The sequence below is a fragment of the Mobula birostris genome, chromosome 6 (assembly GCF_030028105.1).
Source record: "Mobula birostris isolate sMobBir1 chromosome 6, sMobBir1.hap1, whole genome shotgun sequence".
Taxonomy (NCBI): domain Eukaryota; kingdom Metazoa; phylum Chordata; class Chondrichthyes; order Myliobatiformes; family Myliobatidae; genus Mobula; species Mobula birostris.
This window is the reverse complement of record NC_092375.1, coordinates 82,448,875-82,466,440: the sequence shown is the minus strand read 5'-3', so window position 1 is coordinate 82,466,440 and position 17,566 is coordinate 82,448,875. Positions and strand designations below refer to the sequence as shown.

The 17,566-nt window shown below is 44.2% G+C and overlaps 1 protein-coding gene across 5 annotated transcripts in view; it reads right to left on the bottom strand.

Moving 5' to 3' along the window:
* LOC140199144 (E3 ubiquitin-protein ligase Midline-1) overlaps nt 1-17,566 on the bottom strand; it is a 406,538-nt gene that overhangs the window by 114,186 nt on the left and 274,786 nt on the right. For all 5 annotated transcript variants that reach the window (XM_072260743.1, XM_072260742.1, XM_072260741.1 and 2 more), the window contains exon 2: nt 11,303-12,018. In XM_072260743.1, coding sequence (XP_072116844.1) covers nt 11,303-11,962 — 660 coding nt within the window. In that variant the 5' untranslated portion in view covers nt 11,963-12,018. The remainder of the gene's footprint in view (nt 1-11,302; nt 12,019-17,566) is intronic.

The window sequence follows — 17,566 nt, the reverse complement described above, 5'->3', positions numbered from 1 at the left end:
TTTGGGAAGGCTGTGCTGTGTGTGTGTGTGCGTGTTTTTTTAATAGTGGCCACGTGCAGTCAGCAACACTGTAGGGTCACGAACTCATCACATTTCTAGTCTATCAAAGCTTCACTCCCGGTGGTCTGTGAACAGATGGTTTTAGTGCGCAGATGTCCACACTAATAAGTGTGGGAGAATAAGTGTGGGAGGGGGGAGAAAAAAACAGAGCCATTCCTATGTTGTAACACGTGTATGTGTGTTTATTATGCATGAGAATGAAGTCATTTCCATTTTGATTTTCTTGTTGAAATACAACGCGGCGTAGCCCCTTTCAGCCCTTCGAGCCACGATGCCCAGCAATCCCCCGATTTAATCCTGGCCTACTCACCGGACAATTTACAATGACCATTTTAACCCACCATCTTTGGATTGTGGGAGAAAAGTGGAGCAACTGGTGAAAACGCCTGCGGTCACCAGGAGAAAGTACAAACTCTTTACAGGTAGCAGTAGGAATTGAACCATCACCTCTACTGTAAAGCACTGTGCTAATTACTACACTTCCATGTCACCCTACTCCCACAATCTTACAAGTTTTTTCAGACCAGTATCAATCCAATTCCCTTTTGAGAGTCCCGACTGACTCAATTTCTACCAACTCTACATACAGTGAGTTCCATAATCAGAAGTTTTTTTTTCCCCCCATATTCTTTTCTACATTCTGGGCAATATTTTCAATCTGTTCTCTGTTCAGGAACCTGTAGCTGAAGGAAAAAGCTTCCCAACATCATCTCTAATGGGAACAGCTTCCTTCTATCTCCCTGTCTAAATGACGTGAAATTTTGAAACTTTGATCAAATCTCCTTTCAGCCTTTGCTCCAAAGGCATAGATCCCAATTTCCCCAGTCTAGCCATGCAGCTGAATCAAACAGCTGTAAGTTCAAGCCTTCATCCTGAAACATTGATTCTATTTTCCTTCTCATTAGGTGCATGTATGGGCTAGAGTTAGTAAATTGTGGGCATGCTATGTTGGCACCTGAAGCATGGTGACCCCAGCACAACCTCAGACTGTGTTGGTTGTAAGCACAAAAGATGCTTTTCGCTGTACACTCAGTGCCTACTTTATTAGGAACCTCCTGTACCTAATGAAGTGGCCATCGAATGTATATTTGTGGTCTTCTGCCGTAGCCCATTCACCTCAAGGTTCTATATGTGCACTCACAGATGCTCATCTACACACCACTGTTTTAACATGTGGTTATGTGAGTTACTGTCGCCTTCCTGTCTGCTTGAACCAGTCTGGCCATTCTCCTATGACTTCTTTCATTAACAAGGCATTTTTGCCCACAGAACTGTCACTCACTGGTTGTTCTTTTTTCTGTGTTCTGCACCATTTTCTGAAAATTCCAGGTGATCAGCAGTTTCTGAGATACTCAAACCACCTCATCTGACACCAACAATCATTCCACGGTCAAAGTCACTTAGATCACAATTCTTCCCCATTCTGATGTTTAGTCTGAACAACAACTGAACCTCTTGACCATGTCTGCATGCTTTTACCTATTGAGTTGCTGCCATGATTAGCTGATTAGATATTTACATTGATGAACACACAAACAAAACAAACAAAAACACCACTTCCATCGAGCGAGTCTAAAGACAGGTAGCCCGATTTGTCACAAATACCTATGAGAGAGAAGCGAGTGCTACTCAACTTTTAAATTCATTAAAGTGGAACTCTCTCCAAGATAGACATGAAGCACACCGCCTGACCTGTGTTTATAAAATGTTAAATGGTCAGCTCGACATAGACTATTAATCCTACATCAAACCCAAACCTACTAGGAGCAGACGAGGGCACTCAACTCAATTTGAAATACTAACTACCAAGTCAGTTATGCACAGCAATTCATTTTTCCCCTGCAGAATTTAAGCATGGAATAATCTTTACCCTACCATAGTCACACAACCAAACCCAATTAAATTTAAGGTAGCTTTCTTCTTCAAAAATCTCTTTCTTAAGTCTACCCTCCGCCACCTCCAGTTTAAATTCTATATGGAATATTTTGGAGGATCAAGAACCAAGAACACGTGTACAGGTGTACCTAATAAAGTGGCCACTGAGTGCCTGTCTCAACGTACATGTGGCAAATAAAACTAATCTTTGCTGAGTATTTCGATTTTCTGCTTCATTGATAGTACATGATAGGTCAGTGCAACATGAACTCCTTGTGTGAAGGCACAAAACTTAAAACAGTCTGTTCTTTCTAAGTATCATCCAGTAAGATGTTACTGTGGTTGTGGACCATTGATGTGGCCATGTTCCTCTACTTTCCTGGGAGAACAGAGTGAGGAATTAGGTTAGATTCAACTTTATCGTCATTGTGCCGAGTACAGATACAAAGCCAATGAAATGCAGTTAGCATCTGACCAGAAATGCAAAGAATAGTGTTATTTACAAAATAACTGCGAATAAAAAGTAAGTGCTACAGCACACAAATATAAAAGTACTGAGACAGTACAATATGGGTGCAATACTGCTTAGCGCTCTGACGTAGATTCAGCAGGGTCACAGCCTCAGGGAAGAAGCTCTTCCTGTGCCTGCTGGTGCGAGAGTGGAGGCTCCTGTAACGCCTACCAGATGGGAGGAGAGTAAAAAGTCCATGGTTAGGGTGAGATGCATCCCTGATAATGCTTTTTGCCCAGCCTAGGCAGCATTTATGGTAGATGTTTTCAATGGTGGGCAATTGGGTGCCGATAATCCGCTGGGCAGTTTTCACCACATGTTGGAGTGCTTTGCGGTCCGATACGGGACTGCAATGGAAGGGCAGCAGGCTGATTACAGGCGATGTTGTGGGTATCCCTGCAAGTATTACTTGGACTTTATAAGAATTGATGGCTGACCTTACTTGAATGTACAAGATCCTACAGGGAGATATTAACCTTTTTTCAGTAACCAGAGCATCACGAATATGGTTATAAAATGAAGGCTGCTCATTTAAGACAGAGGTGTATAAAAATGCCTTCTCTCAGAGGACAGTATATCTCAGAAATTCTCTACCCGAGGATGTTGAGGGCTAGAGCGTTAGCTCTATTAAAGATGGAGGTAGATAAATATTTCAAAGTTGAAAAATTGAGTGCCATGGGGAACTTCACAGATAAGCATTGAGACCAGCCATGGTCTATTGAATGGTGGGACTGGTGTGAGGAAGCTGTTGTCCAACTCCAGCTCTTGTTTTCTTGTGCTCTTGGACCTTAGCCACCCGTGTCAGGTGCTTTGTCCAAAATCCATGCAACATATGTACTGAACGAGATGGAGGATCTGACATTTGCAACCACTGGACACACACCCTCCAGATCTCACCCAGAGTTCACAAGTGCTTCAGTTTCCATGTCCTGTAAGCAGAAGCATCCAAACCTTGAGCCCTTCACTCAAAAGTTTCCACCCAGTCAAAGTCTGGTGCTGTGGAGAAAATGGGCTCCCTCTTGCAAAAAGGATGAGCTATGGTCAGACTCCAGAGTTACTGAATTTTTCACCAGTGCTGTTAGTCAGAACTGAAAATACTTCAATAATGGATTACCATGTAAAGGTTTATACACTTTATATAAAAATATACCTCAGCTTCTTAAAAAGCTTTTAGTGCATTCTATCATGGGCAATCTATTCAAACTTATCTGCTGCAGTACTGCGTCTGTCACTGGCACACACACTGTTACTTGCTGAGCACAATTATCAATGATTTTTTAAAATTCCAAATTATGTTCATCAAGCTGAAAAAATTAAATATAATGTAAAGTGGCACTTTGGCAATGAAGGGATCAGCCGTTTCCCCAATAGTAGCATGTGAGCCAGAGCAATACGCTGTAGGTTGAAGTTTGCTCCACGGAGCTGACCGCACAATTGGAGGCCAACAGTTCTGACCAATACTGAGGCGGGGTGAACTCTTATGGGCATTTTCCTTCAAATAGGAACTTGTCTTTGCTCCCAAGTGGAAGTACAAGCTGCTGCAGCAATATGTGATCAGCATCTGGGGAGGTCTCCTGTTCTATTAGTTCCTCACCCAACAGAAAGAGATAACTTTACTTGTTGTATTATTCTTGTCTGTGGGACCCTGCAGTGTGTATGGTGGCTGCTGTGCTTCCTGGCTTACACCAGTGCTGTATCCCATCACCGAATAATAATAATAACAACAACAACAACATTCAAAGTAGCCCACCTACACCACAGGCCACTGGAGTTTCTCAGGTGGAGCAGTCCATTTACACCCGAGACCCACTGAAGCAGTTAAGAGAAGAAAGACAAGCATGAAATGGTCATTAAAAGTAAACACATCCATAATGTGCATATACTGTGGAGTAACAGACATTGAGATTGACATGACAGCATACAGAGACAAACTTCATCAACAGCTTATAGCACAATATCCCTTCATGTAAGTAATTCCACAACGAATAGCAGATCAATGATACTAAGCATCCAACGCATTAGAGGATCCTGCAGCCTGCAGCAGTTTAACTCAGTCTGATTACTTACACAGGCACATTCAAGTGGCAAAGATCACCTACCAAAATCTTGTTTTAAAATACAAGCTCAAAATAAACCATAAATCGAAGCCTGATCCAGTTTTAGAATCAGAAACCCACAAATTATATTACGACCAATCCATTATTACAGATAGGACAATCTATAATAACAGTACCGATATAATAATACAGGATTAACAAGCAAGAGCAACTTACTTAATAGATATAGCCATTCCAAACACACATACCTGTAACATACTGAAATCGATTAGTGAATAACACCAGAAATATGCTGAATTAAAAGAGGAAATTGAAAGACTTTGGAACATGAACAGGGTAGACGTTATCCCAATAGTAATATCTACAATTGGTATCATCCCAAAGGCACTACACATTGGCATTAAGCAATTAGGGCTACACAGTAACATCTGTAAATGTCTGTAAATAATATCTATGTAAGTCTTCAGAAAGCCACAATACTAAACACCACTAGAATAATCCAAAAGTTCCTAGCAATTGAGAAATGAGTGTGCTTGGCTATGCCCATACCTCAGGATTTACCAGCTTGAGCTGAGAAATAGTAAATCATAATAATACCAACTTATTTAAAGAGCACTTTTTATAGAAACATTGTCGTTCTAAGTACTTTAAAATGGGATAAAGTGCAAACATGAAAATAAAAGACAAAAAGATTTAAGTTAAAACTAGCAAAAAAATTAATTCCAAGGAAGGTTAAATGAATAGGTTTTGAGCTGGTGTTTAAAAGTGCAACTGAGTCTGCATCCCTTATGGTTTAGGTATTGAGTTCCATTGTTTAGGAGTGTAGTTCAAAAACGCTGACCTACCAATTATCTTTTGAGGGAGATTGTTTAAATTTAAGAGACCAGCAGAAGAAGATCTAAGAGCAGGATAATTAAATAAAAATGATTCTGTGATGTACTCCAGTTCCAGACCATTGAGAACTTAAAAATAAGTAAGACAACTTTAAAATCAATTCTAAAGGATTTGGGAAGTCAATGCACAGTAGTTAGGACGGGAGTGATATGCTCACTCATCTTGGTTTTAGTTAAAAGTCTAGTTCGGAATTAGCTGAAGTTTGTCAATAGATTGCTCTGGAAGGCCAATAAAAAGTGCATTACAATAAACTAATCTATTTGGTACAAAAGAATAAATTAGCTTTTCAGCATAATGACGTCACAGAAATGGACATAACTTTGCAACGTTTCTTAAGTGTAGAAATGCTGTTCTGGTCACTTCCTGTATGTGGGATTTAAATTCAAATCTGAATCAAGAGCAACAGACAGGTTTATTACTTCTGCTTTTACAAGGGGAGTCAAGTTCCCAAATTTATCAAAGAATTTATCTCTTTCAGCTTTCAAAACCAGAAGTGTTTCAGTTTTATCTTTATTCAGTTTTAGGAAATCGTTGCTCATCCATTTGTTTATTGCAGCCATATCATAAGTCAGAGAAGGTAGGGTGTTATCATCATCAGGCTCAACTGAGATATACAATTGTGTGTCATCGGCTAACTGGGGAAATTGAGTTTATACTTTTAATGATGTGTCCTAAGGGGTGCATCCATAATGAGAAGAGCAGGAGGCCAAGACAGCTTCCCTGAGCAACACAAAAATGTGCACCATATGTCTTAGAAGATCAGTCTCTAAGACAGAGAATTTTTTTTCCCACTAAGACACATGAGTGAAACCAATTAAGGACACTACCAGAGAGGCCAACCCAGCTCTCGAAGCGATCTAGGAGAATGTTGTGGTCAACTATATCGAAGGTGAACCCAGATCGAGAAGAGGTAGACAAACCTTTTTGGCATCAGTGCTACACCTCTGGTCACTAACAATTTTCGTAAGGGCTGTCTCTGTGCTGTGGTTCGCTCTAAAACCTGAGTGAAACTTTTCTAGCAGAACACACAAAATGCTGGAGGAACTCAGCAGGACAGGCAGCATCTATGGACCTGACCTGTTGAGGTTCTTCTGGCACTCTGTTTCATTGCGGTGTGCTTCTGCACTTGCGAATGGCCTTAAATACGTACATCCTACATGTGTAATTTTGACAGCTTTTTTCCCCACAGATACTTCAGGACAGACTGACCATCTCCAGCATTTGCTTTTTCTAAACAAAGCCATCATTTGAAAGAAACTGAAGGAAGATGGCAAACACAGAAATGTGACGGTGATTGTAAAAATAGGGAGAAGCAAAATAATTGCCAAAAGATTTGAGGGCGAGAGAGAAGAATAACCTTAGAAGATGTGGGAAAGAATAATGGAGGGGGTCGGAGTAAGAGAAAGACATAATGACACCAAAGAAAGCCAATCGGTCCGCAAGGTTCATGCCTTGCCGCTAGGGGAACTATTTTGCTTGTCCCATTCCCACTCTGCAACTTATTCTCCTTTATATATGCCCGACAGGTTTTTAAGTTTTGATTTTGTTGCTAAAATATGTTTTACAGGAGCAAATTCATCTTCCATTTACCTATGGGATGTGGGTGCCACCGGCAGATCACCATTTATTCTCTTATCGGTCACTGCCCATTGGGCTCCTTATGGAGCAACATTGGGACTAGAATCACATATAGGCCAGACCTATTGACCCAGAAGGATTTTAGCCACAATGATTCTTGGCCACTGTGACTGAAATCCATTTAATAATCACTGATTTATTAAATGTGAGTTTAAATTCCCCAGTTGTGATGTTGGGGTTTGTCTCATGACTCCCAAGTAACAACTCAGGTCTCTGGTTACTAATGCAGTAAACTTAATAGCAAAGCTACAACTCAAGGTAACAGAGGGGAAGAGCACAAGTGTGCAGCAGAGAGCAATAAGCATAATCGTGGAAAAATTAAGTGAGAAAAGCAGTGGAAGAGCGAAAGTATGGAAAGAAAGATGAAGTCAGGAAAAAGAGGTTGGGAAAGAAGACACAGAAGTGAACCAACTCGGCACAGAGCTAGATTTGGATACGCTATTCATTATCAGGATATGTGCAAGTCTGGCAATCGTTGACCGATCTTGGATGCTCATGAGATGATGAGCCTGCCTCCAGAGCCTTTGCTATCAGCAAGGGATTTTCTTTGGAGCAGTTTGGCCCAATTCGCTATACTACTTCTCGGGTTATTAAAGAGTCGGGCTCTGTACTCAAGCCTGGCTGGGTGCAGCTGGAAAAGGCGAATCAGGTGGGTAGCTGCTTCATTAGCATCCTCTTGCCATGACGACCCCAACCCCGAGCAAGAGAAGCAACCACGAAGGAAGAGCGTGCATGGAGAAAGGGTTACCTTTCTTTTTATTAATATTAAGAAAATCTCAGGATATTTGGGTCTGTGCAGGAAAATGGAGCTGAGGTAAAAGGTCAGCTATACTCTTATTGAGGGGTGCAGCAGGCACAAGGGGCTACATGACCAGCTTCCACTTCTGTTCACATTCCTATGTGGCATTGATCATACCTATGGGCATCTTGCTGGCTGAAGCAGTGTACCATAAAAAACTCCTGTAAAGTGATGCCGATGCAGCTCCCCAAAAGCAAGACTGGGAAGTAGAATGGGTGGCTGCAGATTGGTTTACTTCTCCCTGCCGAGCTTCCTGCTAGACTCAGTCACAGGGCTCAGGGACTACAGGAAAAGGGGGAGGGAACGTCGACTCAGACCATGAGAGGCCTGCGTCGGGCACTCTCATGCCTTACAAGGCGCAGAATGGAAGTCTGTGTGGGGTGCCACTCCTCGCACAGACTAGAGAAATGTGTGGTTAAGTGTGCTCAAGGGTACAAATACACTGCCACAGCTGAGGCTCGAACTAGCAACCTTGAGGTAACTAGGCGAATGCCTTAACCACTTGGCCACATGCCCAACACAAAGTATACAGGACAAAGTATAGGTTGTAACACAGGGGAACGTGGGAGAGACCTCATCCTCCAGAGAATGTAGCATCTATTACCACAGAGAGTAGTGAGGCGAAACTGAATTAATGAGAAAGGAAAAATGGATAAACATACAAGGCACTAGGGAGCCTAAAGTTGTGATAACAGCGAGAGGAAGGGTAGGTTGCCAATTCTTGTTGAATATTTTACAGGAGGTCTGATAATAATATGTCTTGGCTCAGTAACACATGATCGGAAGCTTGCATTACTCAGTCTCCATCACTCATTCTAAACATCCCTTCCACGCACCCACCCCCTTATCCAGCCCTTGTTCTTCAGCGAGTTTCCTGAATCACAACACACAGACTGAAAAAAATCCCAAAGACATAATTAAACCACGAGGCCCAATGGTCATCAGTTCCCAACTCTTTCCAAAACAGTGGCTAATCGCAAGATCTGGATGTAAGGCTCCCAATTGTTGGCCAATCACAAGACGCCAGAACACCCCAACAGCCAGTTGCTGAGCTTCATCAACAAGCCAGCCACTGAGTCCAAGAGTAGCCAAGGGATGAGTCCATCTATAGGCCATTACCAAGACCAACAACATGTTTCCACATCCATGAGGTTGAGATAAATACTCCTCAACCATCAGCTGGGGCTGAGTCTCCGTGCGTTTGCGTTGGTGGAAGGATGCCATCCTGGAGGTGGTTTACTACTTCCTGCAGTGTGACCCGAGCTTCTTGTAATGCATGAAAGCCCAAAAGGGAATTCGAGAATGCGCTGGTTCATTGTTAGTCTGTCTGGGTAGGTAGCAGAGCAGACAGGGTGTGCCACGCACCTTTCTGCAGAGATTCCACACTAAAGAAAATGACGCATTTCTACAGAATTCCAGACAAAGATGAGTGGAACCTTGACAAGACGGATGAGAGGAAGCCCGTGTGGAACATTAACATGGGGACAACTCATCAGTGGGTGATTCAATGCATGACGTGAATAAATGGGGTCAATCTCTCTACCCACCCACCCACCAATGGAGACTACAATCAGCAATCCCATGCATTACGGACTGGGCAATAAATGATGGCCCTGTTGGTGACACCCTCACCCAGCAAATGCATTAATCAACAGCAGGGAAACACTCCTTGTGGGCCGGGACACAAGGAATTACAACATCATGGTCAAGTAAGCTCCGCAATGCCTCCTCTTCCTCAGGAGGCTAAAGAAATGCAGCGTATCCCTGTTAACCATAACCAATTGTTATTGATACACCAAGGAAAGCATCCTATCTGGATGCATGATGGCATGGTACGGCAGCTCCTCTGCCGGTGACTCCAAGAACATGCAGAGTTGTGGACTCAGATGAGCACATCACGGAAAACAGCCCCTGGTCCATTATCTCTGTTTATACTTCTCAGAGCCTCAGTCCTCAAAATCAAAGACCCTCCCTTCCCAGACAATCTCTTCTCGCCTCTGCACTCCGGCAAAAGATATAAAAAGCCTGAAAGCATGTACCATCACACTCTAGGATAGGGTTGCCAACTGTCCCATATTTGCCAGGACATCCCGTACATTAGGCTAAATTGGTTTGTCCCATACGGGACTGCCCTTGTCCCATATTTCCCTCGCTAAGGTAGAGCGTTCCTATGAAACTGTCTGTAAGCGGAAATGGCGTAAAGCGAAGAAGCAATTACCATTAACTTATATGGGAAAAATTTTTTAGTGTTCCCAGACCCAGAAAATAGCCTACCAAATCATACCAAATAACACATAAAACCTAAAATAACACTAACATATAGTAAAAGCAGGGATGATATGATAAATACACAGCCTATATAAAGTAGAAATAGTGTAGTTTCACTTAATAGAATTGGGAAGATTAAGCCAAAACCGATTTGTAGAAAAAAATTGGCACGTACACGCATGTGCACGTCACACATGCGCACACAGGTGCCCGCGCAAGGCTTCATGGTCATGGTAGTCTTTCCTGGGGTAAACACAAGTGTCCCATATTTGACTGCTACTTTTGTCCCTTATTTGGGAGTGAGAAGTTTGGCAACACTTCTACCCTGCTGTCAGAAGATAATCAAGTGGTTCCCGATGGACACTTGACCTCACAATCGACCTCGTTATGAGCTTGCACCTTCTGTTTGACCTACTTTGCATGTCTGTTACATTTTATTCTTCACCTTTTATGGCTTTACCTTGTAGAACATCCAGGCGTAATGAATTGCTCTGTATGCACAGTACACATGACAAGCTTTTCACTGTATCTCAGTACCTGTGACAATAATAAACCAAGTCCGATCATCGTCAGGAAGGTGGTACCCGGCCCTTGCAAGGTGGAAGGACAGAGAACACCAGGACTGATTGGCCAGTGAGTCACGCAGTACAAAAGTAAATGTTCTGAACTGGAATATGTGCATAACGAGTCAGTCAATTAACTGCTAAACCCTGTCTTTTTTGTAAGGTAGGTTTATGGCAATATCATTGATTTTAAAATAATACACAGGGTTAAGGGGGATTTTTTTTGTCGATCCCACTACTTGCAAACAAAGAATATCCCTGTTTCAATTATCACAATGCTTTTCTGGCTCTAATCCAGTGTTAACGTGCTGCGAAAGGGTGGAATAAAATGGACCAAATATTATCAACTAAGCCACCTTTAAGTCTGCCTCACTCGTGGTTTTTGCTGCAGGTCTTTGATTACTGAAGGAAACACCTTTCCATTAGTCAGAGCTGCATGCTACACGTCAAACCTATGCTTGTGTAAAGCTTGCTGCCTCTGCAGGGATTTGGCCACACAACAACATCAGATTGCATTGATAGAGCGCCTCTAATGCACCAGTGTCTCATACAGATTAAGATGACGTTTGACACATTCCAGCTCGTAAAAATGCTACTTCTCCTGAGAGACCCAGTGGGAAAGTCACGCATGACGTACCTTAATCTTGTCGAACCGGTCAGCCAGTGCTGCCACTTGGTGGTCTCGATGGCGCCCCACCAGCTTGCAGAGGGCACAGATCAGCTGCTCGTCTGTCACGCAGTACATGTTGACCTTCTCGCTCTCGTGCTCCAGGCACATGAGGCCGCGGAGGTGGGAGTCTGGGACGGGCTCAATGAGGCGGTGCCCGGTGAAGGGCTTCTTGCTGGGGTGGGTGGCCTTCAGACAGCCATCGCAGTAGGAGACCTCGCAGGTCACGCAGGTCTTTACCGCCGCCCGCGGTGGGTCCTGCTCACAGAACTGGCAGGGTACGCACTCGGCCGTCGTCATGGTGCTGCCGTCAAGGGCCTGCTCCCGGCGGCTCTCGCCTGGTGAGTTGGGCCTGCTCACCGAGGCCTTCTGGAAGCGGTCGATGATGTTCTGCAGAGTGACGTTTCGCTTCAGACCCTCTAAGCCGCGGTGGTTGAGGGCGATGACATAGCGGCAGGTCGGGCACTGGAAGGCAGCGATGGATTCCACACTTTCGTTAGACGCGCAGTGAGAAACCAGGATGCGGTGGGCGCAGCTGAAGCAGAGGCTGTGGGCACAGGGCAAAAGCAGCGGATCGTCGAAGAGCTCCAAACAGATAGGGCAGGTTAGTTCCGACTCCAGTGTTTCCATCTTCAGGCAAAGCAATCCGGTGTCGTCAGCAAAATCCAGGGAGGCTGGCGAGCTATCTGAAAAGACAACACAGGATTCGATTAGATGGCACGTGGGGGGGGGGGGAGGAGGGGCTCAGTTGAGGGAGGTTGTTGACTTACGCTGGAGCAGTGACCTGTCACTCCCAGTCATCTCCTGCCCGCTGTTCAGACTTGGCTACAGATACCGGGCAAGCACCCGCGCTCGCAGAATGGAGCCTCCCTGTGCGGCTGCGATCTCAGAGTCCAGCGCGGCGCTGGCATCGCCGAAGAGTCGGCCGCCTGGCAGCCCTTGCTTTGCGTTCCTGTCGGGGTTAGTACCATACCGCGAGCAGACAGCCCAGCGAGGTGGAAGCTGCCCATCTCCTCCGCACGGTGCTGCGGGAGGGAGGTGGGGGGTGCAGGCAGAGCAGATCCCCTACACTACCACCACAGCCCCCCACCCCTGTCCCACCAGATGCACAGTCGCACATGCTCACCGCTCCCTGTCCCCTCGCCATTCCTCTTGACCTTCCCCAACAGCAAACGCTGCCCTGCCCCTGGGGTGTTTTTATAGGTTCGTTAGCGAGCAGGAGATGCCTGCCTGAAAAAAAATCAAATCTATTCGTGTCCGTCCCAGCTGGCTGTGAGCTTCATTAATTACAAGTGATTAGCTTTAATTCTGCAAACACGGTTGGCAGGAGTTTATTGAGGGGAAACATGACAACTTGAAGGCGAACCAACTTTTCAAAACAGTACTTGACAAGCATCTATTATTCCAATGAACGCAGTCAACACTAATATGAAGGTATGAAAGCAACTCATGGGTTTAAAGGGTCACAGCATTCATTAGAATCAGCGTGGGGTCAGGGATGAGGGAGGGAGGTGGCAGAGACTGTGGACGACAGGACAACTGTGAGTGACAACTGCTAGTCAAAATTTTTAGTTGTATTGACCCTTCAGCTCGTGGACATTATCTGCACAGTAGCAAATCCTCAGTCAGTGCTGCCATTCAGTCAAAATCTCTTGGTCATCCAGGAGTTACGGTGAAACTAACAACAAAGGTGAGTTTTAGATAGAGTCCAGTTTAATCAGTGGTTAATCCAACTAAAGTCCTGTAAAACTCCTTGAGATACTAAATTGGAGACTGTTTAATCTCTGACAGAGAGTGGCTCTGACACTGAAGCATGCACACTGCACTGGAATATTGGCCTAGTCCTTGTGCTCAATCTCTGTATAGGGACTGGGATTACATTCACAAACTTCCTAACACCTCAAGTGATTAAAAAAAATTGGATTACTGTAGGATTAGTGTAAATGGTAATTGATGGTCAGTGGGGCAAAGGGTCTGTTTCTGTTCTATATCTCTTCATGTCTTTAAAGAACTGATTAATCTGTGATGAGCTGCCATAAACCCCTCCCTCATTTCCAAGGTTGAACAGTCAATGCTGGCAGCAACTACTTATGATGTTGGCTACCAGTCTTTACAGCAACCCCAATAACAGCTGTCCAAACTATCCTGTGATGTTGCTCACAACTGAAAGGAGGTCCACCTGCAACGTTTGGCAAACTTGCAACACCTCCAGTGTTCCCATGTGCCCAGGAGGGAAACCCTCCCTGGCTCCATTATGGCTGATGCAGGATTTCTCTGGAGATAAGGCGCGTGGCCAAGTGGTTAAGGCGTTCATCTAGCGATCTGAAGGTCGCTAGTTTGAGCCTTGGCTGAGGCAGTGTGTTGTGTCCTTGAGCAAGGCACTTAACCACACATTGCTCTGCAACAACAAACAACAGGAATTCTGCAGATGCTGGAAATTCAAGCAACACACATCAAAGTTGCTGGTGAACGCAGCAGGCCAGGCAGCATGATCACAGCTGAGGGGCCCCTCCCCCTCCAACTTTCAAATCTCTTACTCACTCTTCCTTCAGTTAGTCCTGACGAAGGGTCTCGGCTTGAAACGTCGACTGCACCTCTTCCTAGAGATGCTGCCTGGCCTGCTGCATTCACCAGCAACTTTGATGTGGGTTGCTCTGCGACGACACTGGTGCCAAGCTGTATGGGTCCTAATGCCCTTCCCTTGGACAACATCAGTGGCGTGGAGAGGGGAGACTTGCAGCATGGGCAACTGCTGGTCTTCTATACAACCTTGCCAAGGCCTGCACCCTGGTAGACCTTCCAAGGCGCAAATCCATGGTCTCATGAGGCTAACGGATGCCTATAAGGCTGACCTCTGACAATAACTTGCATTCATAATCAACCCTCACCTGTTAGCGGCACTCTGAATAAAAGTGGGGGTAGATCACTCTTTGAAAGATTTAAAGATGAAAGGCTGTAGGGATCCATCTCAGATAAGGAGTAGAGGCTCAGGGTACAACAGCTGTGATCATGTTGACGGGAAGGACAGGCTAGAGGGGCCGAGTTGCCAACTCCTGCAGCGGTTTCCTTGTGTTCTCACTTGCTCCTTTCAATCATGGCTGACCTCCACCCCCATCCCCTTTAGTTGGCTTTGCTCAATGTCCCTGCCCCACAGAGAGCTGTCCAACCCAGGACCACCAACTGACCTGCACCATCCACTGCCTTTTAGGGAAAGGATTCCTGATAGTTAATGCATTTTGACTACAAGCAAAGTCTTCACGTTTCAAAAGTCTGTGAATATGTCAGATTAATTATGGATGGCTGACTTACTCTCCACAGTGAAGTAAAAACATGAGGATTTGAACGTGATTTATCCAAACTCTGATATTTCATGTAACAGAAGATACAAAAGCTTGAAAACACAAACCAGCAGGCTCAAGGAGAGCCTCTATCAACGATTAGAAGGCCTTTGAACAGAGCTCGTGTGACAGATATGAACTTTTGACCTCACAATCTAACTCATCATCTGCCTTGTCTTTCTGCATTGCACTGTCTCTGTAACTGTAACACTATATGCTGTTATTACTTATCTCTCTGTTGTGAAATGATGTCATGCAAAACAAAGTTTGTCACTGTACATTGGCACACACAACAAAAATAAACCAATCCTCATTACAGATTACTTAACACCTCCGTGCTTGTTAACCTCATCTCAGCACCCTGCCCTCTAGTCCTCAGAAAGCTCAGCATTCTTCCTAAAATGTATCCCAGCATCCTTCCAACTCAGGCCTCATTCTACCTCCTGTACACCAATGACAGCTATGTTTTCAGCTGCCATCTCTCTACTCCATAAAAGTCAACCTCCTTAACCAAAGTTTCCATCATTTCTTTCCCCTCAAACATTCATGAGGCTTTGCTTGTTCGACTAAGGTCCTACAAAGTTCGTGGGATACTAAAGATGCTGTATAAATATGAATTGTTGTTTGAACTGAAATGCCTTCTGCCCAAAACAAAATCCCATTGATATCTCGATGAGAAGAAATATTTTTCATATATGTAAAAAAAATACCAATTTCTCAAGACAATAAAATGATTTACATATGGACCTACAGTCAGTCATTAGTTGGTTTCTTGTGGGAGAATTTTCTGACCCATTCTCTTATTGTTCGATGTGTTGTATGTCTACATACAACATCAGTTTAAATAAGGGGCCAAGACACGGCAAATTACCCCTGCACAAATCCGTTATGTTCCAGGCAACAGCAATGCTGCCGGCTTGCTGTGATCTTTATTAAAGCTGACACAAGCCATTAACTACCCCTTTTCACAAAGAGTAATGAATGATTGACTGGGTTAAACATTGCAGGCATTTGGTAGACCCTTGTCCAGGGAGATGTGTTATAGCATATTCACACTTTCACAAGCAACTGAGAGCACAACAATTGAATTTTAAAATGTTACACTACACCCAGTACTGCATTCTGAAGTCAACCACCAAGCCAGTGAGTTGTATCTGAAGCCACCATTAACAGGCTTCCCAACACTTCAAAAGGTAATAATGAATTCCCTTGACCTTAATACCAGCAATGCAGAAGCATTCAAAGAGGTATCCTCTCAAAGTAAATTATCTTTGAAGAGATTTTGCATTTGACTATAAAAGATGCTGGTGATGAGAGAAAGGGGCAGCTGGAGGCAACGGATCATGTGATCAAATCTCTGCGAAAGCGAACAACCAAGGTTGGCAAGCCCTAACCTATTAGCAGCTTTTAATAAAGGCCCCCGATGGAGAACCTGCAATGTGCCATTAGAATTTCCTAAATCAAATAAATTAAGAGATCATCTCAGCAGTTTAAAAGCGGACTGCCTGATCTGCATGAGGCTTTTCAAACTAAGAGAAATAATCTTAAGGCAGGGAGTGGAGGGAACAAAGAGGCTAAAAGTGTCAAATGCGAAGATTTTGTTAGACCAGAGCAATATTACACAAGAAGAACAAGGACATAACACACACACACACACACACACACACACACACGACTGCAAATACATGCACACAATTAAGAGTTTTGAAAAAAGGTATACACATGTTATCTCATGAATGGTAGAAGAAATAGAACAACCTGCAATATGCTTCATGAGAGAACCAAACATGCTATAATCTGTTTATTCAGAGGAGGCAAATGCATCTGGCAAGATTCCCCTTTACTTTGCCCCCTAGTTACAGGAAGGCAGCAGTGGTAAACAAGTTGATGAAGTTCCCTGTTACCTGTGTGAAGAAGTACTGGTCCGTGGTCAGCGAGGGAGATGAGGCTGAGTACAGGGCTATGGTAGGAAACTTTGTCACATGGTGTGAGCAGAATTATCTGCAGCTTAATGTGAAAAAGACTAAGGAGCTGGTGGTGGACCTGAGGAGGGCTAAGGCACCGGTGACCCTTGTTTCCATCCAAGGGGTCAGTGTGGACATGGTGGAGGATTACAAAAACCTGGGGATACGAAATGACAATAAACTGGACTGGTCAAAGAACACTGAGGCTGTCTACAAGAAGGGTCAGAGCAGTCTCTTATTTCCTGAGGAGACTGAGGTCCTTTAACATCCGTCGGATGTTGCTGAGGATGTTCTATGAGTCTGTGGTGGCCAGTGCGATCATGTTTGCTGTTGTGTGCTGGGGTAGCAGGCTGAGGGTAGTAGACACCAACAGAATCAACAAACTCATTCATAAGGCCAGTGATGTTGTGGGGATGGAACTGGACTCTCTGACGGTGGTGTCTGAAAAGAGGATGCTGTCCAAGTTGCATGCCATCTTGGACAATGTCTCCCATCCACTACATAATGTACTGGGTGGGCACAGGAGTACATTCAGCCAGAGACTCATTCCACCGAGATGCAACACAGAGCGTCATAGGAAGTCATTCCTGCCTGTGGCCATCAAACTTTACAACTCCTCCCTTGGAGGGTCAGACACCTTGAGCCAATAGGCTGGTCCTAGACTTATTTCCTGGCATAATTTACATATTACTATTTAATTATTTATGGTTTTACATTGCTATATTTATACTCTATTTTTGGTTGGTGCAACTGTAATGAAAACCAATTTCCCTTGGGATCAATAAAGTATGACTATGACTATGACTAAATCACTGCGAGATAAGGGAGATGTTATGGGATAACTCAGAGAAATGGAAAGATGCTTACAAGGCAGGCGGACTGAAATTATGAAAGAGGTAGGGAATGAAGCAGATAGTAAATGGAAGCACACA